Below are 25,926 nucleotides of genomic sequence, written 5' to 3' on the forward strand. Positions count from 1 at the left end.
CGGGAGAAGGCGATTGGTCGGACTGCGAGCAGGGTGTTGACTGGTGCTAGCGGGCTGCGGGGGCGGGCAAGTGGCGGCTGAAGCGCCGCAGGCGGGCCTCCCAGTCGCCGTGTGAGTGGGAGGCGGCGGCGGCTGTGGCTGCAGCTGGGGTGAGGCGCGAGGCGGCGCGCTCGACGGCTGACTGGAGCAGCGGTAAAGGCGGGGATGGAGAGCGAAGGTTTGGGGAGTGGGAAAGACTGGGTCATGGGCAGCCCTGGCCACTAGGAGACGGAAATGCGGGATCGAGGGAAGGGAGGGGTATGGCGTGCTCCGGGGCGAGGGAAGGATGTGGGGCGCAGGGGCGGGAGTCAGAGCCCTGGGCTGTGAGACGCCGCTCGGGGGCAACTTGACCCACTGGGAACTCGTAACTATATCTGAGGAAAATGCTCCGGTCACATGCTTACGCCACAGCGGACCCGGTGCAGGAGCGTTTGTGTTTGCCCTGAGTCAGTTCACACTCGTCCACTGGGCCTTTTTGAGACGGAGAGCTGCCATCCATGTATCACTTTGCCTTTAACTTTCCCCAGCTTTTTCTTTAGTTATCGCTAATAGGATGGCTGTTGACAGTTGTCAGAATAATACTTTGGGGTTTTTGTTTTTCCAGTATCCCTCCTTATTCTTTAATGCAGGTATCATCGTGGGGGTTGGCTGGAGACCCCCATTAGAAAGACTGACTTTTAGACCCTTTCCTTGTTTTGAGAGAAAGGAGTTGACGCTTTTTTTTTTCTACTGAGTTTAAAATAAAACGTACCAAGGATGAGAACATTGGGCTGCTTCGATTCAAGCATGTCACCATGTTGTAGGTCCTTGGTAGGTTCTGGTTATTAGGAGATACTGGAATGAGTTATCTATGCTTTCATGAAGCTTAACAATGTGATTTGACTCCTGATCACATCCTATTTGACTCCTGTCATTTTAAATGATAAAGTAAGCCTTAGCAATGCATATCAGATAGTTGTTGGCAATTGTTCAATACAAATGTCAGGAAATTTCAAAGTTAGCTTTTACTGAAAACCGTTATCTAACCACATACCTCACTCAGCAATGATCCTCATCTCCTCTTCTTAGCTTCCCCTAGGAACTGTGGTCTTAAGTTCTAGTCTTTTCCTCCTTCCCATTCAATTTTTAAGTAATAAAATCAAACACAAACTAGCAGTCAGTACTACGCAGTTATCCCCGTTTACATTATATTATTTTCCATTTCTCTTTAAGAGAAACCTACAACTGAAAGGATATGAAAATTGTGAACAAAACCATAGTGACAGATCAAGTAAATTCTCATTTTTGAGACATCAGCTGATAACTAGCACAAATTCATTTGTAATGTCTGAAGAGGAGTTAGTGAAATTTACCTTTTGCTTCAAATAGAAGTCAGCCAAAAAAAGCCACGTCTATAATCTCAGCTATGCCCGATGATTGTGGGAGTTCAAGGCTGCAGTGAGCTATGATCATTCACTGCATTCCAACCTGGGTGACAGACCAAGGCTCTGTCTCTATCCAAACAACAACAAACTCTCCAATTCGTCTACTTTCCAACTCCATCATTGACACCTGGACTAGTCCCTGATTGGTCTCCTGAAGCTACCGTTGCTGCCTTCAATTCATTCTCCTCACCACGGACACAGATGTTAATCAAGAATGACAAGCATGGCATGTGTGAATGAAGGCGTATTGGGGATCCTGTGGAAGCGCATAGCAATGTAACTCAACCCAGTGTAGGGGATCGAGATTGAGGGGCCTTGGCTGCAGAGGCCCCTCGGCACTTGATAGTGTCAGAACTGGAAAACAAAAGTTCTGCTAATCCTTTGGGCCTCTGTAAAGAGGTGTGATTATGACTGGCCATCAAAACAGACTTATTTCCCTTGCACACTGTATTGTGTAGAAATGACTAATTAGTGGTGTGACCTTAGATCAATACTTTTCTATCCCTGAGCCTCAGTTTCCCAAATTGAACATTATTAATGGAATCAAATAAGTTCTGTAGTCCCTTCTGGTTATAAAATCTTTTGATTTCTATGCCCCATAAGCATGAATTATGGCCAAAAAGGTGTTTTTAGAAGCAAACAGCATGAAAATACAGATCAAGTTCATTCTTGTTCATAGGGCTAGATTTCAGTTTCCCAAAGCCTTTAAGACCTAAAGACTCCTGCCCGTCAGGATCTTCCATGCCAGACAAGAAACTCCATGAAGGCAGCTGCCAAGTCTATCTTGACTGTTGTGTCCCCAGTGCGAAGCACACATCAGAACTCGATACTTATTGGCTTGAATAAATGTCCATTTACTGCAGTTCATTCATGTAGTATTGGTTTGCAGAAGGAAAATGAGTTGTATTGTAATGAGATGATTTTCAGCTATGCACCATCTAAGAAATAAACCTTAAGGTTCTAGCTCCTTTCAGCTGTCACATTGACCAAGAATTTATACAGTCGTCTCTCCCTTCATTATCTGCGGGGGATTGGTTCCAGGAACCCCACAGAACCCAAATCCATAGATTCTCATGTCCCTTGTATAAGATGCATAGTATTTGCATATAACATACACACATCTTGCCCTATACTTTTTTTTTTTTTTAACCCCTTCAGGCAAATTCTCACTCTGTTGCCCAGGGTGGAGTGCAGTGGTGTGATCAGTTTACTGCAGCGTCCACCTCCCGGGCTCAAGCCATCCTCCCACCTTGGCCTCCTGAGTAGCTGGGACTACAGGTGTGCACCACCACGCCCAGCTAGTCCTTTGGGCCTCTGTTAATTTTTTTTTTTTTTTTCTTTTTGTAGAAACAGAGTCTCACTGTGTTGCCCAGGCTAGTCTTGAATACTCGATCTCAAGCAGTCCTCCCACCTCAGCCTCTCAAAGTGCTGGGATTAACAGGCAAAAGCCACTGTACCCAGCCTGTTTTGGCGTTTGTTTTCTAGACTATGAAGGTTTCCAAGTAGAAATTCTTCTTCCTCCTTCTGTCCCCAACATGCTCAGCACATAAGGAGGTAGCACTATTTAACCAAGACGCATTAATAATGGAGACAAGCTAGGAACTTGAGTGGTCATATAAGAAAATATCTAAGTGGGCACGGTGGCTCACGCCTTGTAATCCGTCCCAGCACTTTGGGAGACCGAGGCGGGGGGATCACAAAGTCAGCAGTTTGAGACCATCCTGGCCAGTATGGTGAAACCTTGTTTCTACTAAAAATACAAAAATTAGGCAGGCGTGGTCGCGGGTGCCTGTAGTCCCAGCTACTCATTAGGCTGAAGCAGAAGAATCCCTTGAACCCGGGAGGTGGAGGTTGCAGTTAGCTGAAATCGTGCCACTGCACTCCAGCCTGGGCAACAGAGCAAGACTCTGTCTCAAAAAAAAAGAAAAAAGAAAATATCTGAAGTAATCAGAGGACAAAAGAAGTCAAATCCTTTCTGGAATAAACCAAGAATAAACCATCTCAATGTAGGAAAGTAGCAGTTTGGGAAGTATGTATTCAAGAATTACTTAAGCCAAAAATCTCCTTTATGAAACAATTTGTTTCCTTTGGTATATACAAAGATGCTTATATAATACCATCCAAATTTTCAGGGTGGTGAAGAGTTTTATTTGCAGCCTATTTAAAAAAAGAGAAGCTAATGTTTATCCAATGAGTTGGAGAAAGAACCTCATAAATGAAAGCAAACAGCCTACATTAAACTCAACCCTTTCTGTCCTACATTCTAGAAAGGTCAGGAGAGAACAGTATTCCCTCAGATTGATAGTCTCTAAAAATGATATACTGAATTTACTGAGTAATGACCCAAAGTAGACAACGCATTTGAAAAGAGGTACCCATCCCCCACCCCAGTAGTAAAAGGCGGTTTTATTTTTTGCTCAGGCTGCGAGTCCGGGCAAGAAGGTGGATTAAATTTGTTTAAAACCAGAATATAGAAAAAATAGATTTGGCAAACTTCTGGTAGTTCTCTGAAGAACTTTATTCAGTTCTATTGATCAGTAAAACTCTGAGGCCAGATGCAAATTCTGGTCATCTGTATGACAGTGTAGTAGTCTCCCCTTCTCCGTGGTTTTGCTTTCATTTACCCATAGTCAATCCTGGTCCAAAAAGATTAAATGGGAAGTCCCATAAATAAACAATTCTTTTTTTTTTTTTTTTTTTTAGTAGAGACGGGGTTTCACCGTGTTAGCCAGGATGGTCTCGATCTCCTGACCTCGTGATCCGCCCGTCTCGGCCTCCCAAAGTGCTGGGATTACAGGCTTGAGCCACCGCGCCTGGCATAAACAATTCTTAAGTTTTAAATTGTGCACCATTCTGACTAGCATGGTGAAATCTCCATCCTGATCCAGATGAGAATCCTGCCTTTGTCCAGCGTATCCATGCTGTATATGCTGCCCGCCTCTTAGTCACTTAGTAGCCATCTTGGTTATCACATTGAAAAAACCTGTAGTTTTCAGTACTCCAAGGCATCCACTGGGGTTCTTGGAACATATTTCTCGAGGATAAGAAAGGATGACTGTTGTAAGAAACCTACCTCCAGCCTCCCTTACCTGACTCTATCTGCTCCTCAGTGAGATTTCGGTGCTAGATGTTCTCCTTTCTCTCTTCACTCTTCCTGATCGGCTGTGCTTTCTCTGAAAGCCTAAGTTTTATTCCACAGTAGGTTTTGTATTAGTGAGTATGTTTTTAGCCTTACCAGGATAAAGCCAGATTTTCCCCCCAAGGTGAAATACATTTTTGTTTATTATAATTATTTGGGTTGAATTTTTGTACCTGGAGGCAAATTATAGCAAAGTTACATTTACTCATTTTTAAGCAAATCTCATTTAAAGCCAGCTTGCTTTATTCTACTTGATCGTAATATCTAGAAATACAGATATTTAGTTTTCAGTTTTTTATTACCTATCTTTAGTTTTTTTAGTCTTCAGTGTTTTTTTAACCACCTACAATACTTTCTGTCAGTATTAATTTTGAATTGGATGTGTTAATCAAAATAAAGAATAAAAATGCAGGTGCTGTTACCCTGAGAGTTTAGGTAAAAAGAAGGGTGGGGAAGGATTTCTAAAATCACTTTACAAGGTTTTTTACACGCAAATAATAACCCAGACTCTGGGTTAGAGATTAGATAACCTCTTCAAGCGTGTGTACTCTTCTATAGGATTAATATTTCCTACTTTACAGGGTTATATGACTATTAAATAAAATTATGTAATGTGCCTGGCATAGTAGCTACTCAACACATTTATCTCTTCATTTTTGTGTCTTTAGTGCCACAATAGCATCTAGCACATAGTACTTACTCCAGCTGTTGTGCTGAGAATAAACTGAATGGACAATGGCAAATGCAGGAACGTCATTAGGCAATGCAGTAATCTAGGGAAAAGATGGTATTTTAGAGCAGGGTCATAGAACTGCAAAGAGAAAAAGTGGTCAGATTCTGGATAATTTGAAGGTAGAGCAAATAAGATTTGTTGACAGGCTAAGTGTGCAGTGTGAGAGAGAGGATGACGAAGTAAGAGAATGCAGTCGAGGCGGAGCACAGTGGCTCACCCCTGTAATCTCAGCACTTTGGAAGGCTGAGGTTGGTGGATCACGTGAGCCCAGGAGTTCAAGACCAGCCTGGGCAACATGGTGAAACACTCTCTCTACAACAAATACAAAAATTAGCCAGGCGTGGTGGCATGCACCTGTAGTCTTAGCTACTGGGAGGCTGAGAGGTGGGAGGATTGCTTGAGCCCAGAGGTTGTGGCTGCAGTGAGCCATAGTTGCACCACTGCATTCCAGCCTGGCAACAGAGAAAGACCCTGTCTCAAAAGAAAAAAAAAAGGAATTGCCATTTGCTGAGATGGCAAAGATTATGGCAAGGGGGTGAATCGGGAGCTCAGTGTTAAGTTGAGATGTATATTAAACATCAAATGGAGATCCATGTAGGCAGTTGAGAAGGGTCCTACAAGGATCTATTAATTTGGAAGTTATCAGCATATAGATAGGAGTTAACGCCAGTCTGTGAATGAGACTTGAGATCACCAAGGAAATGAGGTAGAACAGAGAAGAGGGCAAAGGACAGATCCCCGAGGCACTCCAGTGTTTAGAGGATAGAAAAATGCGAAGAAATCAGCAACTGGGAGACTGATGGAATAGCCAGAAAGGAAAGAGGAAAACCAGGAGGGTGTGCTATGGAGAAAGTGTTTCAGAGAAGAGGGAATCACCAGCTGTGCCAAATACTGTGGGGACATCTGGTGAGATGAGAACTGAGAATCAGTCTTTGGATTGAGCAATGTAAAATCATTGGTGACCCTGATGTGAGCAGTTAGAGTGGATTTAAGAAGAGAACTTGAGGACAGATATATTGACACTCAAGTTTTCCTTTAAAAGGAAGAAAAGAAATGGGAAGTAGTTGAAGTGAAATCCAGGGTTTTCTTTAAGAACGGAGAATGTTTGTCTGCTGATGGGACTGTCTAGTAGAGGGGAAAGAAAATGTTAATAATGCAGGAGAAGCAAGGAGAACTTGTGGAGCAGTGCTTTTATGAAAGACTTCAGTGCTAGGAGCAGAGACAGTTCATCTGTGGTCACAGGAGAGAACAGCAAGCATTTAGGCACAGGTGGAGGTAGGTGGGAAAATGTGTAGAAGCTTGTGGATATTTTCTCTGAATGCTCTACTTTCTCAGTGAAATAGAAAGCAAGGACCTCAGTTGAGAAAGGTTGGAGGAGGCAGCATGAGAGGTTTGAGTGGAGAGGGAGGCTGAGAAACTATGTGGAATAAGGAAATATAATGAGGAACACATTAAAGTTTGCTTGGCAGCAAAATGAAGATACAGTGTCAGAGAGAAACTCAGCATGAAAGCCTGTAAGAAGGCCATTACAGTGGTCTAAATAAGATTTGGGCTTCTCAATCAGGCCAGATGCAGCATTGTTGATGTTATTAACATATAGGTAGTAATTGAACCCACATATGTGGATGAAATGGTCTAAAGAGAGCAGAGTGACATTAACAATTGATGGCACAGGATGAGAAGCCCAAACTTGGAAGGACCCTCCAGGGAAATAAAAGGAAACCAACAGAAAGAGGGCACAGAAACCAAGGAAAGAGTTTTGTGGAAGGAGTGGCCACCTTCCTGCTACTGCAGAGAGATGGATGAGATAAGGCTCCATGCATGCCCTCTGGGTTGATTATCTGGGAAGTTACAGTTTTGGTGATGGAGTAGGGAAGAACCCCATTTCACTGTTCATTAAGGAGTAAATAAATAGAAACCAAAAGTAGAGACAGTAAATGAAGACTGTACTTCCAACAAAGGTAAATAGTAAGGCCTTTACTAAGCCTGGAATGGTATTACTTGCAGAGGCAGCAGCTTCTGGAAACCCCTGGAGGCATAAAAGGACTTAGATAAGTAATTTTAAATAATTTAATATGAAATCTAAGTATATATATATATATATTTTTTTTTTTTTTTTTTTTTTTTTTTTTTTTTTTTTTTTTTTTTTTTTGAGACGGAGTCTCACGCTGTTGCCCAGGCTGGAGTGCAGTGGCGCGATCTCGGCTCACTGCAAGCTCCGCCTCCCGGGTTCCCGCCATTCTCCTGCCTCAGCCTCCTGAGTAGCTGGGACTACAGGCGCCCGCCACCGCGCCCGGCTAATTTTTTGTATTTTTAGTAGAGACGGGGTTTCACTGTGGTCTCGATCTCCTGACCTTGTGATCCGCCCGCCTCGGCCTCCCAAAGTGCTGGGATTACAGGCTTGAGCCACCGCGCCCGGCCCAAGTATATATATTTTAAATATTTGATTCATTTAGTTGTTTTTTTTTTTTTTTTTTTTGGTTTGTCTTTTAAAACTGATCAGTTCTCCTTGGGTGGGGAAAGTGAAGTATGCTTCTATTTAATTCTATGTGTACCTTAGCTAACTTTAAAAAAATACCCTGAGCCCTTTTTATATGAAATAAATTTTGAAATTGCTGAAGCTCTTGAAATTGGAAGGTAGGCAGTAGTATTCTTTTCAATAGTAATGTGCTCCCATGCCTCTCTGCTATTCATACAAGTATTGGATGAAAGCTCCCTCTTTTCCCTGCTTTGCTTGTTTCAGGATGTAAGTCAGAGTACAGTGGAAAATGTCCACTGAACGAACTTCTTGGACAAGCCTGTCCACCATTCAGAAAATAGCCTTGGGCCTCGGGATCCCAGCCAGTGCAACAATTGCCTATATCCTATACCGCAGGTATAGGGAAAGCAGAGGTATGTGAACCCTATGACTGTACATGTGAAAATGTTCAGACATGCTCCTGCCTTGTTAAATTGAAAAAAAACTCTTTCCTTGCCAGGTATTGTGTGGGTTTTTTGTGGGGTTTCTGTCACCTAGCCTGGAGTACAGTGGCACAATCTTGGCTCACTGCAGTGTCGACCTCCTGGGTTCAAGCAGTCCTCCCACCTCAGCCTCCAAGTAGCTGGGACCACAGGCGTGTACCACACACCTGTATTTTTTGTAGAGATGGGGTTTTGCCATGTTGCCCAGGCTGGTCTTGAACTCCTGAGCTCAAGCAACCTGCCCACCTCGGCCTCCCAAAGTGCTAGGATTATAGGCATGTGCCTCCATGCCTGACTCAGGTATTGTGATTGGCTTTCTGTGAGGAATCTTTGACTAAAATTATTTAGTCTTTTTTTTTTTTTTGCTTTGATATGGAGTCTCACTCTGTTGCCCACCCTGGAGTGCAGTGGAGCAATCTCGGCTCACTGCAAGCTCTGCCTCCTGGGTTCAAGCAATTCTTCTGCCTCAACCACCCTAGTAGCTGGGATTACAGGTATGCGCCACCACTCCTGGCTAATTTTTGTATTTTTAGTAGAGATGGGGTTTCACCACCAGCGTGGCTGACCTCAAGTGATCCACCTGCCTTGGTCTCCCAAAGTGCTGAGATGATAGGCGTGAGCCACCACACCTGGCCTAGTCTTTGCTATGTTCTTACATAGCAAAGTAAGCCAGTCTATGAAATGAACTCATAACTCCATTGATGTGTTTGATTCAGCAACATCAACATAGCAAAGAGTTCTTTTTTAATTTCTGTACTCATCTTTTTTCTATATTCCTGTTCCCTAGTTGTTAGTAAAAGGCACTTACCTCAAAGGCTGGATCTAATAGGACCTAGAGAAATGACTTAATGTACATATCAGTCAGGAGAAGTTCTGAGCCTAATGGACCCCTCAGACAACCTTTGGCCTTCATTCTTCTCCAGTAGTCATGTCTTAGGAGAAGTAATTTGCCCAGACCCCAGCACCTCTTTATTGCAGAGTCTGTTTTTCCCATTTTAGCATCTGAAACAGTGTCCCAGAGAAAATGCCCATCTCTGATCTTTTGGGATCTTCTAATTCCCATTCAGATGCCACTTTTCCTTGTTACTATGGTTGAGATCCTCACTTTATCTCTTGGATCAGTGTCTCTTTGACAGCCAGATTCTGGGGAGGACTGGTAGTTATAATAGCTTTGGGTGTTACCTAAGTCTGATCTGATGAACAACGATCTGTGCAGAAGAGCGGCTGACATTTGTTGGGGAAGATGACATTGAGATAGAGATGCGGGTTCCCCAGGAGGCTGTGAAGCTCATCATTGGCCGGCAAGGAGCCAATATTAAACAAGTAAGTGTCTGAGCAGGCAGTCTGCTTTCCCAAGGATTGATTCTGTTTATTGATTTCTTGTTTCCTTCCACTGACCCCATATCACAAAACATTCCCATACTCTGTGTGTGTGTGTATGTGTGTGTGTGTATGTGTGAATATATATATATATATATATATTTTTTTTTTTTTTTTTTTGAGGTGGAATTTCGTTCTTGTTGTCCAGGCTGCAGTGCAATGGCATGATCTCAGCTCACTGCAACCTCCACCTCCTGGGTTCAAGTGATTCTCCTGCCTCAGCCTCCCGAGTAGCTGGAATTACAGGCACTCACCACTGTGCCCGGCGAATTTTTGGTATTTTTAGTAGAGATGAGGTTTCATCATGTTGGCCAGGCTGATGTTGAACTCCTGACCTCAGGTGATCCGCCTGCCTTGGCCTCCCAGAGTGCTGGGATGGCCCAGCCACTATGTATATTTTTAAAAGAACAAATAGAGGAACTTTTTAGCTAACTAAACTTTTTGGACTTCCCTTCTAGAGAAGAGTACTTCTCCGTAGAGAAAGGATGACTTAGTTTGAAATATGGGTTTTTGACTGGGTGAATGTCAGCATGTTATAGCTTGAATTTTCTTCTTCTTCTTCTTCTTCTTCTTCTTCTTCTTCTTCTTCTTCTTCTTCTTCTTCTTCTTCCTTCTTCCTTCTTCCTTCGTCCTCCGTCCTCCGTCCTCCATCCTCCGTCCTCCTTCCTCCTTCCTCCTTCCTCCTTCCTCCTTCTTCCTTCCTTCTTCCTTCTTCCTTCTTCCTTCTTCTTCCTTCTTCTTTCTTCTTTCTTCTTCTTCCTTCTTCTCCTCCTCCTTCTCCTCCTCCTTCTTCTCCTTCTTCTTCTTCCTTCTTCTTCTTCCTCCTCCTCCTTCTCTTTCTTCTCCTTCTTCTTCTTCTTTTCTTCTTCTTTTTTAGACAGAGTCTTGCTCTGTCACCCAGGCTGGAGTGCAGTGGCGCTATCTCAGCTCACTGCAAGCTCCGCCTCCCGGGTTCACACCATTCTCTTGCCTCAGCCTCCCGAGTTGTTGGGACTACAGGCGCCCATCACCACGCCCCGCTACTTTTTTGTATTGTTAGTAGAGACAGGGTTTCACTGTGTTAGCCAGGATGATCTCTATCTCCTGACCTAATGATCCACCCGCCTTGGCCTCCCAAAGTGCTGGGATTACAGGCATGAGCCACCGTGCCTGGCCAAATTATCCTTTTCTATTGTGGAATTAATGAACTCTCATTAATTGACAGTAAATATTGAATGACTACCTGGTTCTTCTTACCATCTTCCATTGTTCAGCTGAAATGTCAAGAAAACAAAATATTTGATTCTCTAATCCAAATAAAATTAGTGAGGGGAAAGGATTCTAAACACAAAGATAAATGGGTTTGAATTCACTGCTATTTGGGGTTATATTTGTTGCTAATTTCCTTCCATAAGGTGAGGACTGGTTGTATAGATAGTAACAACTGAGGTTGTATATAAAGTAACTGAGGATTGGTTGTATAGATAGCATTAGCTGATGCCTTTGGCTAACTCTATCTACCTCCAGGGTTTGTTTTAGAGTGTCTATAGCTGGGCTCAAAAGGGAACTCTTCCAGAATGTACTGCCAAATGTCCTTTTCTTTGCAGCTGCGGAAACAGACAGGTGCTCGGATTGATGTGGACACAGAGGATGTAGGCGATGAGCGAGTGCTGCTTATCAGTGGTTTTCCTGTTCAGGTGTGCAAGGCCAAAGCAGCAATCCATCAGATCCTGACAGAGAATACCCCAGTGTCTGAGCAGCTTTCAGTTCCCCAGAGATCTGTGGGCAGAATCATAGGTACCACTGGATGGCTTCCTCTACTGTTTCCTTTATTCTTTACCTTTGCCTCTCTTTCACACCTTCCCAAGGATTTTTTCTGGCCTAGTTCCCCTTTACCATGTGAGGGGGGAAAAAGGGGCGTTGAGACCAGAGGTTTACTGTTTGCAGAACTAGTGGTAAAACCAAACCTGTTTCCTCAAAAAGTTGTGTGATCTGAACCTTACAAATTGATTCTTTATGGGTTCTAGTAGATGTATTATATTTACCTTATAATTGATTTTTAAAGGGAAGCTTGGGATGCTCATGTTATCTCAAGTCTTTTAAGATAGTGCTCTGGAGAGTACCTTTTATGCTTTCCCCTAGAGCATCGCTTAGTGCTGCTGTTAGAGGCAGAGAAATGTCCTGTCCTTGATCCAGTGTTCTGACACACCATGTAGCATATCTTATGACCTGGTATGGCCATGCTGAGTGGTCAAAATGAAAATGACATGAAGTTAGCCAAAGTATAGTTTAAATAAAATGAAAAAAACAAAGAATATGGTATTCTCCTTTTCACAGTAATAATTTCAGTAGCTCCTGCTTTCCATTCAACATATTGAATTTTGTTCACTTTAGAAATGAGAACTGATTCTCTTCTCCTAGTATATGCAAAACAGTGCTTTCTCCAGTAGCTAAGGTTGGCCAGGAGGGAAGGGCAGGTTTTTATGTATTGTTTAATGTAGGGAGAGGCGGCGAGACGATTCGTTCTATCTGTAAGGCCTCTGGAGCCAAAATTACCTGTGACAAAGAATCAGAAGGGACATTACTACTATCAAGACTTATAAAAATCTCAGGAACACAGAAGGAAGTGGCAGCAGCCAAGGCAAGTAGCTAATAGACTTGAATTATACCTGAGCATGAGAAGATCCTTTTACTCTATCCCGGGTCAGAGTATCAGCCTTTCTCTTATTTTCCACAGCATTTGATACTGGAGAAAGTTTCAGAAGATGAAGAACTTCGAAAGAGAATTGCTCATTCTGCAGAAACCAGAGTCCCACGCAAACAGCCAATCAGTGTGAGAAGAGAAGACATCACAGAGCCAGGTGGAGCTGGAGAGCCGGCTTTGTGGAAAAACACCAGTTCTAGCATGGGGCCGGCTGCGCCCCTGGTGACTCCTCCACCCAAAGGAGGAGGCGACATGGCTGTGGTGGTGCCAAAGGAAGGTTCCTGGGAGAAACCTAGTGATGACAGCTTTCAGAAGTCTGGAGCCCAGGCCATCCCAGAGATGTCCATGTTTGAAAGTATGTAACAAAGAGGGAGCCCATTAATCATAGAACATAGAAATACTGGCTTAGACATTGGAGAGATTAGAAGGAATGCTTTCTCAGTCTGTGACCAGCCAGTATAATATGGCTGGGGTCAGGACAGAAGATTCAGTAAGATGTTATGAAGATGGGATGGAGGTAGAATCCACACCAATAGTTGCTGGACATTTGAGGATACAGATGTTGATCACTGAAAATGATTTATGCAGGTTTAAGATTCAGCTCCTAATTGCAGGAGAGAACTTGGTGCCTCTTCCACTCTGGAGCAAAGTTGGTGAAAGTCTTCTTCCTTTTCCAAAACCCAACCTGAACCATTTCTTTCTTGAGACAGACTATACTGAGATAAGTTGTCACCAGCAAAAGATAGATACGTGACCTTTATTAACAAAGATGAATTAACCAAGAGGATATTTGTAGTTTATTATTTGCCCCAAAACTTTCTGTGTCTGGGTACCCTCTGAATAGGCCTATAATTCTTGCCTTCACTGTATGCATTTTTTATGAGCTACAGACCTATGTGGTGAGAATGCACAGGAGCTTGGAGGTATAAGTAGACAGGGTGGGAAAGAGAGGGCTCCTTTTGCCATGTTTTACCAGCCTGCTCTGTTATAACCTCTTAGGTTATATCCTTTAATTTCCAACCTTCTAGGTTAGTTTCTGTAACAGAACAAATGAGTCTGGGATAAAGTCCTAAAAGTACTTCAAATGGTAATTGTTTTGTTTTTGTAACAGCTTAACAAATAACCTAGGTTTTCTGCTAAAGAAAAAAAGAAAAAGAAAAAGAAATACTGGCTTAGGGCGTGGTGGCGCAACCTGTGGTCCCAGCTACTTGAGAGGCTGAAATGGGAGAATCACATGAGCCCAGGAGGTCGAAGCTACAGTGAGCTGGGATTACACCGCTGCACTCCAGCCTGGGTGACAGTGAGACCCTGTCTCAAAAAAACAAAAACAAAAACAAAAAAATTAAATATTTTTTTAAAAAGAAATACTGGCTTAGATTACCCAAAATAGAAAGCAATAAAAAGCTTGTTTCATGAATACACTTATGTCTATCATCAGAGATAATCCTTTCTGGTAATAATATTTTAGTTGAATTAATACTAAACATAAATATTTTTCTAAATATAAAACAGCTGATGAAAATGGCGAAATGCTGACACAGGAAACAAATGAGTAATACATCCAATAATTGGATTTACCTGATATTGTTTCTCTAGACATACTTTTATTTTTTTTTCGAGACAGAGTCTTCCTCTGTCTCCCAGGCTGGAGTGCAGTGGCGTGATCTCAGCTCACTGCAACCTCTGCTTCCCAGATTCAAGGGATTCTCATGCCTCAGCCTCCTGAATAGATGAGACCACAGATGCACACCATCACCCCCGACTGATTTTTGTATTTTTTAGTACAGATGGGGTTTCACCATGTTGGACAGGCTGGTCTCAAACTCCTGGCCTCAAATGATCCATCCTCCTTGGCCTCCCAAAGTGCTGGGATTACAGGCACGAGCCACCACGCCCAGCCTAGACATACTTTATCAACAAGTAAAATTCTCAGCCAGATTTTATATTGCCTGTTTCATTATTGTTTTTAAAAATCATCACTATTGAAAAAGAAAAGGCTGTGAGCTATCTCTTCTATACATAGGTGCTAGCGTGGGCAAAGAGGACCTGGGTCCCCAAGAAGCTCACAGACTTGTCCAGGGTGACATAAGCAGTCATTGGTAGAATGGGATCTGGAACAGGCCCACATCCGTTGCTGTCCACGTAAAGGTTGCTGTCCACATATCTTTTTACTGATCCATGCTGCAGCTAGCATATGGAGGTTTACCTTCTTTATAATTGGTGACTGATTTGAATATGTAGCACATGACAAAGAATGTAAGCTGTTATTACTCAGTTACATGGAAAGGTACAAAGGATAGCTTAGTATCTTTCTTTAGGATATTCTTGTTTGATTCATCCAGTTGCCTCTCCTGCCATTTTAAAGTGGTAACAGCCATTGGTATTTGTACCTCTCACTGCCCTGGTGTAATCTCTTCATTCCAACCAGAGATGGGTCCGATGTGGCCACCATCCTTATCTCTGTGTTTAGTCCCCAGTCCTGACTTCAGTTTCCATGCTGATGAGTACCTAGAAGTCTACGTCTCTGCTTCTGAACACCCTAACCACTTCTGGATCCAGATCGTTGGCTCCCGCAGCCTGCAATTGGATAAGCTTGTCAACGAGATGACCCAGCACTATGAGAATAGTGTGGTGAGTTGCCATAGGGACAGGGCTGGGGTTTAATGAAAAGAAGGCAGATCTTTTTCATTGTACTCTCTTCCTTTCCCTGTGGAGTAGCTACTTGTTCTTTCTTCCACCTGTGATTCTGTTTATGAGCCTACCACTTGGTAACTCTGCTTTTCTCCTCCTCCCCACATATAGCCTGAAGACTTGACTGTGCATGTAGGAGACATTGTAGCAGCACCTTTACCTACAAATGGTTCCTGGTATCGAGCCAGGGTCCTTGGCACCTTGGAGAATGGGAACTTGGACCTCTACTTTGTTGACTTTGGAGATAATGGAGATTGCCCACTGAAGGACCTCAGGGCTCTCAGGTCAGTGCTGAGGTCAGCTGAATCCCAACTACTGACTCAGTTCTGGCCATAGAGTGGTGAGCTGTTGGCAGTTGTCAGGGGGATTTGGAAGGGAACCTGTTTACAGAGAGCAGATGGTTATCGTCTCATGTTAGTTGGTTCTTTCTAAAAGAGCAATATAAGAAGATGTTTCTGGCCCCAGGATTCTAATTTTAGTTTCTTTTACTTCAGGAGTGACTTCCTAAGCCTTCCATTTCAAGCAATAGAATGTAGTCTGGCACGGATCGCTCCCTCAGGTAAATTGGTCATGCCACCTTTTGAGCTTACCTCCAAATAGAATAACTTTCTTACAGTTCATTGGAAGGAATTCTCACATTCCCAGGCTTTTTGAATTCTGGGGAGTCAGGTGCCTTTTCCTCACCAACACTAGCAGCAGCCAGAAACTTGCCTGGCGGACCCAACCCGACCAGAGAAGACACAGGTGCCTTCCTGAGTAGAAAAGGGTAGTTCCAGCTTCCCTCCAGGGTATAATCCCCACCCCTATCAGCAGTAACCCCTACAATCTTTTGCCAGGTGACCAATGGGAAGAGGAAGCTTTGGATGAGTTTGATAGACTCACTCATTGTGCTGACTGGAAGCCTCTGGTAGCCAAAATCTCTAGCTATGTCCAGACTGGGATCTCAACTTGGCCAAAGATCTACTTATATGATACTAGCAATGGGAAGGTAAGACTGGTATTCACTCACTGCTTACCATATCTTCAGTATATTTATGGCCTAATTTACTTTTTCTTTCTCAGAAACCTTTATCTGATATTACTCTTACTTTTAAGATCCTTCTCACCATCTCACCAAAGGAATGTCTTTGAAGCGTCAGTCCTTCTGCCTTGTTTCCTCAAATTTGCCCTTGCTTACTGAGAGAACATCATTCCCTTTTCATTTTTCTTCTCAGAAACTTGATATTGGGCTAGAATTAGTACACAAAGGATACGCAATTGAGCTTCCTGAAGACATAGAAGAAAACAGAGCTGTCCCAGACATGTTGAAGGACATGGTGAGCCATTGTCGTCATACAGGGTGCTGCTTCCAGGCAAATCTAGCACATAGACACTAAGGACTTATAGTCCTGATACTGTGTTAGCTTTCCTGAGGACTTTGAGCTCCTCCAATAGTTGACCAAAGGAGCATTTTGTCCCTCTTGGTAGCCAAATGCAATTGCCTTAACCAGGTCCTATAAGAAGAATGAAAGGTGGCCTCTTTTTTCCTAAAAGCCAACATGTTCCTCCGTTTTTACTGTTTTCATCCACTCAGGCCACAGAAACAGATGCCTCTCTCAGCACCTTGCTCACTGAGACCAAAAAGAACTCTGGAGAGATAACACATACCCTGTCCTGCCTCAGCTTATCAGGTACAAGCAGTATTTCCTCCCTAGAGCATCTTTGGAGATTAACTTTTCTCATTCAGTCGTTCCAGACTAGGGAGGTTAATTGAAGGCTTGGTTCCTAGTCAGGTCATTGAGCACCAAGAGGTCTATTTTTCGTTTGAGCCTCGCTGGCAGTGCCTGCTAGAGTGGGGCAGTGTCTAACTTTCTCCTTCTTATTTCTCTCCAATAGAAGCTGCTTCCATGTCTGGTGATGATAACCTTGAAGATGACTACTTACTCTGAAGTCTGGGCTTCAGCTTGCTCAGCCATCTGCTTTGCTGTGTGAGTGCAGCTATCATCTTATCTGTAGCAACAGGAAAGTAATGAGGGTGACAGTGGGGCACTTGCTTTGATTCCCTCTTCCCTGTGCCCTGTCTTAATATACTTCTTTGCAGCTGCTTTCCTGCAGCTTAACTTGCTCTCAGATTGAGCACTTTCAAGCTTTTTGTGTATTTCTGTCTTTGGCAGGATTTGGCATAGGAACTGGTGCCTGGAGGAGAGGAGTATATGATAAAGGATCCATGCAGTCCTTCCTTTATTATACATACAGTCTGGCTTGCTGTGGACCAAATTCATGTTCTCCTCCCATTGGACTACCAAAAAATTGGACTACCACACTACAAGTGTGTCTCCCCCATTCCACCTCCTGATCCCTCCCCAACCCTCCAGTGTTTGAATACTGCTGTGTTACTTCCAGGCCATTCAGCGTCAGGCTCAGTCCCTCTACCAGTCATGATACACATTACTGCTAAGCTGTATCCTTTTCAAGGCTGGGAAACAGTCAGGCTTTGGTCATTGGAAGTGATGATTCTGCAGACTTCTGACTCACCTTATCAGGTGACTCTGGTTAAGGAAAGCTTTTGAGTGGTGAACTCAAAGACTCCAGTTGAATCAGGAGGCAAAGGCAAAAATTAGCATAATTATATTTAAAAGCCTCAGGAAGTGGGAAGAGAACACTGCCTCCTATCCTCAATTGCTGATATGTTATTGGAGACAGGCTTTTGAAACTGCTTCGGCTATTTCTCCGTAACCTTTAGTTAAAATACAAGTAGAAAGGAGACAGGAGGCTCAGGAAATTTTCTAAATTGCTAGTATAATATCTATATGTATACACACATATACACCCGTGAAGAGAGAGGAAGAGTATACAGTTCTGTTTAAATCATTCGGAGGATTTTTTTGCCGAATAAAGTTCTCAAGAAAATTTTCTAAAACCAAATTCTGATTGAATCACAAGGTGGAAGCAGGCTGTGAGCCTAAATCTGGTGAAAACTGCCAACTGCCTCACAGAAAGGCAAGTGTCCCTCCCATATACACATTCATATTCTTTTCCTAAAGTCACTTCAGAAATAACCATTCACTGGCTGGGCATGGTAGCTCACACCTATAATCCCAGCACTTTGGGAGGCTGAGGCAGGCAGATCACTTGAGGCCAACATGGTGAAACCCCATCTCTGCTAAAAATACAAAAAATTAGCTGGGTGTGGTGGCATGCACCTGTCGTCCCAGCTACTTGGGAGGCTGAGGCAGGAGAATCACTTGAACCTGGGAGGCAGAGGTTGCAGTGAACTGAGATCACGCCACTGCACTGTAGCCTGGGCGACACTCTGTCTCAAAAAAAAAAAAAAAAAAGCCGGGCACGGTGGCTCATACCTGTAATCCCAGCACTTTGGGAGGCCAAGGCGGGCAGATCACGAGGTCAGGAGATTGAGACCATCCTGGCTAACACGGTGAAACCCCATTTCTACTAAAAATACAAAAAATTAGCTGGGCGTGGTGGCAGGTGCCTGTAGTCCCAGCTACTTGGGAGGCTGAGGCAGGAGAATGGCGTGAACCCAGGAGGCGGAGCTTGCAGTGAGCCGAGATCACGCCACTACACTCTAGCCTATGCGACAGAGCGGGACTCTTGTCTCAAAAAAAAAAAAAAATAGAAAAATTAGCTGGGTGTGGTGGCAGGCACCTGTAATCCCAGCTATTCAGGAGGCTGAGGCACGAGAATCACTTGAACCTGGGAAGCAGAGGTTGCAGTGAACCCAGATCATGCCACCACACCGCCAGCCTGGGCAACAGAGCAAGACCTTGTCTCAAAAAAACAAAAAAATTCACTAAGAACCAGAACCAATTTAGGTTTAGGCTATATGAGTAAGACCCCACCTATACTATTCAAAAGAAAAGGCCCAGATTAAGATTCGAGAAACCTGGATTCTAGGAGCAGCTCTGGTAAGTAGCTCATGTAGTCTTGGAGGAATCTTTAAGGAGTAGATCTCCACTGTAAACTTTTTCCAAAATTTTAACGTGTTTCCTTATAGTATCTTTCCATTTCTGACAGTGCTGTGACGCTCCAGTGAGAGCCCTGAAGTACTTGAGGTGCTTGGAAGTAAATACAAATGTATAGTAATGTGGATGGAAAAAAAATGGCAAGTGAAATGAACTTTTTTTAAGGATAAAGCAAGATAAACTAGAAAATTAAAAATTAACACGTAAGGATGCCTCACACAGGTCTTTTAAATTTAGGGATTAGTGAAGTCTACCTATATACTACATGGCAACTGTATTTTCTCACAACCACAATTCTCAAAATTTATTTTCTCAGAAAAATCTCAGTATTAGGCACCGGTGGCTCACGCCTATAATCCCAAAGCTTTGGGAGGCTGAGGCGGGCAGATTGCTTGAGCTCAGGAGTTCGAGACCAGCCTGGCACCATGCTGAAACCCCATCTCTACCAAAAATACAAAAAAGTAGGCGTGGTGGTGTGTGCCTGTGGTCCCAGCTACTTGAGAGGCTGAGGTGGGAGGATCGCTTGAGCCCGGGGGGCAGAGGTTGCAGTGAGTGAGCTAAGATTGCGCCACTGCACTCCAGCCTGTGTGACACAGCCAATGCTGTCTCCAAAAAAAAAAAAGAAAAATCTCAGTACCAATTAGCAGAAAGGTTCTGGTGAAGGAACAGCTCTGGGAAGTAGTTCATGTAGTCTTGGAGGAATCTTTAAGGGACTTCCATTTATTTGATGTTTCAAATGTTGGCTGCAGTGAACTCACTGAAGCATGCTCAGCCCTGGAATTGGTGCTACCAGAGTTCCTTAGGGAACCTTTACTCTTAAGATAGAGATCCCTGATATAAATCGTAAGACTTCCTACCCTGGAAAATGAGTAATGTCTCATTCTTACCTGCAGTTTGTTACTATGTATAAAAGTCTTTTTCTTTAATATGCCTTTAAGTCTGACCTGTTTACAGCCCATTCTGATGGGTTGTCATTCTGCTAGTATAACCCAGTACTTTTCCTGCTCCCTGGAATGCCCTCTTCTTTGTTACCTATTCTGTCTGTTGAGAATCCCCCACTTGGACCAAAGCCAAGAGATCTATGTCTTCTCTGGTTTTCTCCACATCTGTAGCACCTCAACTGAAATATATGGATAAAAACAGCCCAACAAAGCTTAGTCTTTCTGAACTAGGGAGTTCACTGATTAGTGCTCAGTAAATGGTTAGAATAAATGAGGAAATGGTTTGGGGCATGGAGGAAGGCAAAGGGAACCAAAAATCCTTGGGTACTTTCCCTCTGTAGTTCGGGTACCTGTGGTCTTTTTAGTGAATTTAGCTCTGTAAGGTGTATGTCCCACTCCAGCCAACCCTATTACCCACCCCCGCCCCCCACCCCCGCCCCCACCCAAGAAACAGTGAACACTTGATGATTGCAACTACCCTTTATTCCTAGGATGGAAGGTGTTCTGAATTACATCTCGGGCCCCTGATTCCCAGGTGTCAAGGCTTCCAGCCCCTCAAAGCGTTGGAATAAGCACGTTCAAGGAGGCTCACTGGGCAGGTGGCCAACATCCCTTTCAAGGGGATACACCATAAAGATGACATTGTCCCAGGGAGGGAGGGCAGGGTGACCTGGTCTGACCACCTCAAAGCCCATGTAGCTGAAGGCCCGCAGCAGGGCACCTGTGAAAGGATAGAACAAATGATTAGAACATGCTTTAAAACTCAATACATGTATGCCCCCAGATTTGATTTCTTCCACTAGGGAGTGGCCCTGGGAAGCAGTGTAGTGCAGGCATATAGGATGTGCTTTAGTCAAACAGACCTAGGCTCTAACCTTGGCTTTAACACTTGTTCTGTGAGTTAGTCCTTCAGAACTTCAGTTTCCCATTTATAAAATTTTCCATTTATAAATCACAGAACCTTCCTCCTCAGAGAATTTAAGATTAAATGAGATGTTCATGAAGTGCTTAACACTAGAGATTGGTGAGGTCTACTTATATACTAATACAATGATGGCATAGTAAGCTCTGAAATAGTAGCTATCACTTATGAATGGTTATTCACCATCCATTGTCTTATATCCAACAGAGTTTGAACTCCGTGAGGCAAGAGGCTGTGGTTTTTGTAACATATGCTCCAGGCATCTGGTTAAATATGTTCCCATTCCCTTGGCCTTATGTCTGACCCTTTCACATTGTACGTGCTCAATATATTTGAGATCCATTTTGTCCTGCTGACCACATCCTTCGAATGGATTCTGTCTAATTTTGCCAGTGCTCCTTCAGTCTGGCCCCTAACACCACCTGCAGGGGCTTCCTCAGAGTCCACTTGTAACTTGATGGAACAGAATGCTAGGCACTTTAACTTCCTTCGCGGTGGGTGGGAAGAAAAGAATCCCTGAAATGCCTGAGGGTGCATTTTTAAAGATGGGGGAAGAGGGTCTCCTATAAAGGAAAAGGAGTTATCCAGCTGCCTCAGCACGAAGAGCAAGGAAGAACAGCAGATCCCCACCTCTGTCGTTCCGATCATTCTGGAAGTTCACAAACACGGAGTCCACATTTGTCTTCTCTTCCACGTACTCCAGCGTTGCAGTCAAACTAGCAGCCACAGAAAAACAGTTAAAATGTTTGGCCAACTCAGAATCCAGAAAGACACCTACTTGGAGCAGAAAAAATCTTATTGGTTGTTTTCTGCCCTCCACCCACCCAAGCCAGGAAATGGAAGTTGTTAAACTAGTTTTGGTAGATTTTTCTCTGAAGCCAAGAGATTGCACACCACTGGATGTAAGCCACAGAAGGGGCCTGGAGAGAAACGACTACTGAGATGAACAGTTAGAAAGTACTTCCCGTTATTCAACTATTTCTGGATCTGAGTCCAACTTCCCATGGACTCTTATCCCTTGAAACCCAGATCCTGGCTTAGCTCACAGGCTTGTCTGCATGCCAGGTGAATGGATTGCTTATATCTAGCTCTAGAATTAGCCCTATGTACTATGACATGATAGAAGGGTGAAATCCCCTACCTGTTCCCTCCCCATTCTCCCTTCCAGGCTCAGTCACCTTTCCCGGTTGCCTTGATCCAAGGCCCGATATGGGATATCCAGGAAGAGTCGACGGTCACAGAGAAGGCCGTGCCAATGGGCGGAGGTTTGGGGGGTGAGGCGGAAGTGAAAGTCTAACTGTACTGGGTCCTGGTGGAGCAGGGGATCAGTAGCTAGCACCGTCAAGTTCCCAGCCTGGAAAAGGAGTAAAAATGCTCCTCTAGCCTTCAAATCAGACCTCAGGCAGATTGGGGTGTGTCCGTTGAAGCAAGGTGGGCGTTGATTGGGGGAGCCTGGGAGAATCGGAGCCAAGATCTTAAAGATGCAATAATATCCTTTAGTCCTAGTAACTAATAGCCTATGCCTATTATGGAGTTCTCCTTTATATCAAACAATCCAGCTGAGGCAGTATTACTGCCTGCTGACTTCAACGCAGGAGTATGATAACCATTTAGGAACTTAGAAATGTTTACATCAGAGAGCTTAGGATTTAAACAAAGCTTTATAATGTGCTTCCTTTCTCACTAATAATTTCCACTTTTTTCATTATATGGGTTTTCTCTAAATTCTTCTATTTAAAATGCCGTGATTACAACCAGGCTTGTTATTGCAATGTGATATGTGGGCAAGTTCTGGATTCCAGATCCTGCATAGCATCTAAACAGCTTTATGTCCCAGAAGTCCTATAAAGTTCGTTCTCCCTTTGTCCCCACTCCCTTTTTTCCCATCCTGATTTTCACTACCGTCTGTATGACCTTGATTTTATAGTCTGTGGGCCAGAATCCTTGTCTATATAAAAAGTAGCTTTTACACATGCATTCCAGGATTCCATCTACCTCTATAATTGATCTTCCAACTTGCCAATGTCGCTCCTCTGCAAGGTATGCAAGCAAAGGGCTGCCCTGTCACAGCACCAGCTCACAGTTCACTTACCGAATACAGTTCTTTAAGCTGGTCGTGGTTACCCTGCTCGGTGCTTTTGCCCACCTGGAGGCCTACTAGGGACTCAGGAGCACTGGAGGCAGGAACGGGGCTGGAGTGTCAAGTCCTCCTCTTCCTTATAAGTGATGCTGGTTGAGAAGGAGACCCAGATTAGTTTATCTTGGAATCTGAGATGGGAAGACATAACTTCTAGATACACAGTACCAGGCTCTGGCATGATCTGTATTTTCTGTTGTCCAGCCTGTTTCTATGTTCCTGGGTCAACCAGATGGAAATATTCTAAAGTTCCATGCCAGCTTTCCACCCCCTATTCTGTTGTTATTTCTTGCTATTTGGGAAATTCTTTCAAATTCTTACACTTTTTCCTTACATTTTATATAAACAACTACAAATAGAGATGAAAACAAGTACCTTTTATAACAACGAGGCAGCATCTTCTCCCGGAGGGTGATCCGGTACTTGTAACAGTAAAGGTAATAGGCGTATGGTGACCAGATCGGGTAGAGGTAGTTACGTGTTTTTCCCCTCTTGATATAAGAAAGGGAGTAGACAGAGGGGCGACACCTGTTACAAGGCAGTTTTTCAGTTCAGTGCCTCCCTGTGGCAAAGTGAGGTTCACAGGTGGGTGGCAGAGGTTTAGGCAACCTGGTGTCATTGTGACCCGCTGGGCACTATGACATGGACAAGGGGTCAGCCCTTATGTCACCTCAGGACTCCACTCTGCTGCTCACCTACCGTAATCCCTTATCTAAGGCTCATATTCGACTAGTATGCACGTTATGGCTGTATGAATGATTTAAAAATAGAACTTGAAGACTTCTGTACTGGTTGGCCAAAAGCCCTGCCTGAGCACTTGTGCCCACCCACCCTGCTCCTCTGGGGACACTCCCCTTCCCCTAAAATCCAGCAAATAAAGAGTTGGTATCTGACACTGCAGGAGTCTTCCAAGGCTCTGATCCAGTGGTGACCTGATTAGTTGGTTCCCAGTTCATACCAGTTGAGTGTTTTTATTATCCCTACCCTTAATAACCCAGGGTTGCTACAGATTGTTGAATCCTACCTTGTAGGGTAGGAATTGCAAACTAAATGCCTTCAGGGGCCTAGACGGCTTATGGAAATTAGTGGAGTGGCAGGGTAGGGCTGTAGCAAAATAGGAAAGCTCACACCTTATCTAAAGGAAGTCCACACAACTCAGTTCCATCCAGTTCCATGCAGGAATGCAGACTTGATGGTGCTGTATCATATGATTTTTGAACAGAAACTGGAAAGAGAGTTTTGTAGTAAATTTCTCCAATTTAAAAAAATATCGACTACTAAAAAAAGGTTGATACATTGTAAGCAAAATTTGGTTCTGGGGCTGCCAATTTGAGACCTCTGCATATTTATCCATTCAACAAATATTTATCGAGGGTCTATTATGAGCCAGGCACTATTCTAGGTGCTTGAGATACATCAATGAACAAAACAAATCCCTGCCCTAAGGAGCATATCTTCCAAAAGTGAGAGGACAACCCTAGAAAAATAAACATAGTAAATTATTTAGTATGTTAGAAGGTAACTGCTATGGGGTGGGGGGAATAGAGCAAGATAAAGGAAGATAAGGAACATGAAGGGGATGGGTCAGGGTTACAATAACAAATAGGGTAATCTCTCATTGAAAAAAACTGACATTTAAACACTTGGAGGATGTGAGGTTGTTAACCAAGCCAGCATCTGAGGATAAGAGCATCCAATGCAGAAGTAGCCAGTGCAAAAGCCCTGAGCAGGAAATGTGCCTGCTGTTTTCAAGAAACAAGGAGGCCACTGTGGGTGGAGCAGTGTAAACTACAGAGGAGCTAATGGGGTCAGATTACGTATGGCCTTGTAGACCATTTGATGGCCTTTTTCTTTTACCTTGAGTAAAGGAGAAAGTCATTACAAAGTTTTGGGTGGAAGAATGATATGATCTGACTTATGCTTTAAAAAGATCATTCTGGCTGCTATAAATAAGCTACAGAGAATTATAAACTGTAGAGAATGAAGGGATATCTTTTAGGGGACTATTGCAGTAATCCAGGAGAAAGTCGTGTCTTATTCCAGGGTAGAGCATTGGAGGTGGTGACAAATGGTTGGATTCTGGAAATACAAGTGCTCCTTGACTTACAATAGGGCTATGTCCTGATAAACCCATCATATGTTGAAAGTATCATAAGTTGAAAATGCATATAATACACCTACCAAACACCATAGCTTAGCCTAGCCTACCTTAAACATGCTCAGACAACTTAGCCGACAGTTGGGTAAAATCATCTAACACAAAGCCTATTTTATAATAAAGTGTTGAATATTTCATGTAACTTATTGATGTCCTACTGAGTGCACATCACCTTCACACCATTACAAACTCAAAAATTGTAAATCCAAGTCAGGGACTATCTGTAATTTAAAGGTAGAACCCACAGGATTTCCTGATGGAGTATGAGGGAAAAGAGTTAGAATGGAAAGAATGGAGTTTCTGTCAACTGAGAGGAGAAAGGCTGCAAATGGGGCAGTTTTGGGGACGGGGGGGGGGGGGCCTTAAATAAATTAGGACAGTTAACTTTGAAGTGTCCTTTAGATACATAAGAGGAAAATGACGAGTAACAGTTGAATATTTGAGACGAGTTTGGGAGATGTCTAGGATGGACTAGAAATTTGGGAGTCACTGGCATATAAATGGTATTGTAAGCCACGAGACCGGATGAGATCAACAGTGACTGTATACTGAGAAGAGTAAAGGTTTAAAAACGGAGTCCCGGGGGCTTTGTTTGTTTTTTTGTTTTTTTTTTTTTTTTTTTTTTTTTTTTTTGAGACGGAGTCTCGCTCTGTCGCCCAGGCTGGAGTGCAGCGGCGCGATCTTGGCTCACTGCAAGCTCCGCCTCCCGGGTTCACGCCATTCTCCTGCCTCAGCCTCCCGAGTAGCTGGGACTAC

General features: G+C 43.5%; 2 protein-coding genes and 1 long non-coding RNA gene across 8 annotated transcripts; 1 reads left to right on the plus strand and 2 right to left on the minus strand.

The window, feature by feature from the left end:
- Positions 1–85: 85 nt before the first annotated feature.
- Positions 86–4,342, minus strand: LOC144331192 (uncharacterized). Its single transcript, XR_013398155.1, has 2 exons — positions 444–4,342; positions 86–253 (listed from the first exon to the last, which is right to left on the minus strand). It is a non-coding gene; the product is annotated as an uncharacterized LOC144331192 (long non-coding RNA).
- TDRKH (tudor and KH domain containing) lies at positions 103–23,948 on the plus strand. Of its 6 annotated transcripts, none has more exons than XM_015152259.3 (14): positions 103–192; positions 8,079–8,227; positions 9,513–9,619; positions 11,263–11,452; positions 12,157–12,296; positions 12,393–12,714; positions 14,830–14,990; positions 15,162–15,334; positions 15,545–15,609; positions 15,887–16,038; positions 16,265–16,366; positions 16,624–16,720; positions 16,926–17,017; positions 21,083–23,948. In XM_015152259.3, the coding sequence occupies exons 2-13, from the start codon at positions 8,104–8,106 to the stop codon at positions 16,976–16,978; spliced, it is 1,686 nt and encodes a 561-aa protein (XP_015007745.1). In that variant the 5' UTR covers positions 103–192; positions 8,079–8,103; the 3' UTR covers positions 16,979–17,017; positions 21,083–23,948. The 6 variants fall into 6 exon arrangements, with proteins under 6 accessions (XP_015007745.1, XP_077802840.1, XP_015007740.1 ...); XM_077946714.1 differs by lacking the exon at positions 21,083–23,948 and adding an exon at positions 17,204–17,949 and having other exon boundaries at positions 103–217; XM_015152254.3 differs by lacking the exon at positions 21,083–23,948 and adding an exon at positions 17,204–17,949.
- OAZ3 (ornithine decarboxylase antizyme 3) lies at positions 20,419–23,621 on the minus strand. The gene is given in 5 exon segments (NM_001128630.1): positions 20,419–20,674; positions 21,506–21,591; positions 22,054–22,229; positions 22,968–23,104; positions 23,388–23,621. Coding segments are annotated over 5 exon segments (708 nt in total). The 5' UTR covers positions 23,555–23,621; the 3' UTR covers positions 20,419–20,531.
- Positions 23,949–25,926: the final 1,978 nt, after the last annotated feature.

The sequence above is a fragment of the Macaca mulatta genome, chromosome 1, assembly GCF_049350105.2.
Source record: "Macaca mulatta isolate MMU2019108-1 chromosome 1, T2T-MMU8v2.0, whole genome shotgun sequence".
Classification (NCBI taxonomy): domain Eukaryota; kingdom Metazoa; phylum Chordata; class Mammalia; order Primates; family Cercopithecidae; genus Macaca; species Macaca mulatta.

Excerpts from the sequence above, each read along its gene's own strand:
- TDRKH (XM_015152259.3), top strand. The coding sequence starts at position 8,104 with ATGTCCACTGAACGAACTTCTTGGACAAGCCTGTCCACCATTCAGAAA. Across the intron at positions 11,453-12,156 it reads ATCTGTGGGCAGAATCATAG|GGAGAGGCGGCGAGACGATT; the intron begins GTACCACTGGAT and ends TGTTTAATGTAG. Across the intron at positions 12,715-14,829 it reads AGAGATGTCCATGTTTGAAA|TCCCCAGTCCTGACTTCAGT; the intron begins GTATGTAACAAA and ends CTCTGTGTTTAG.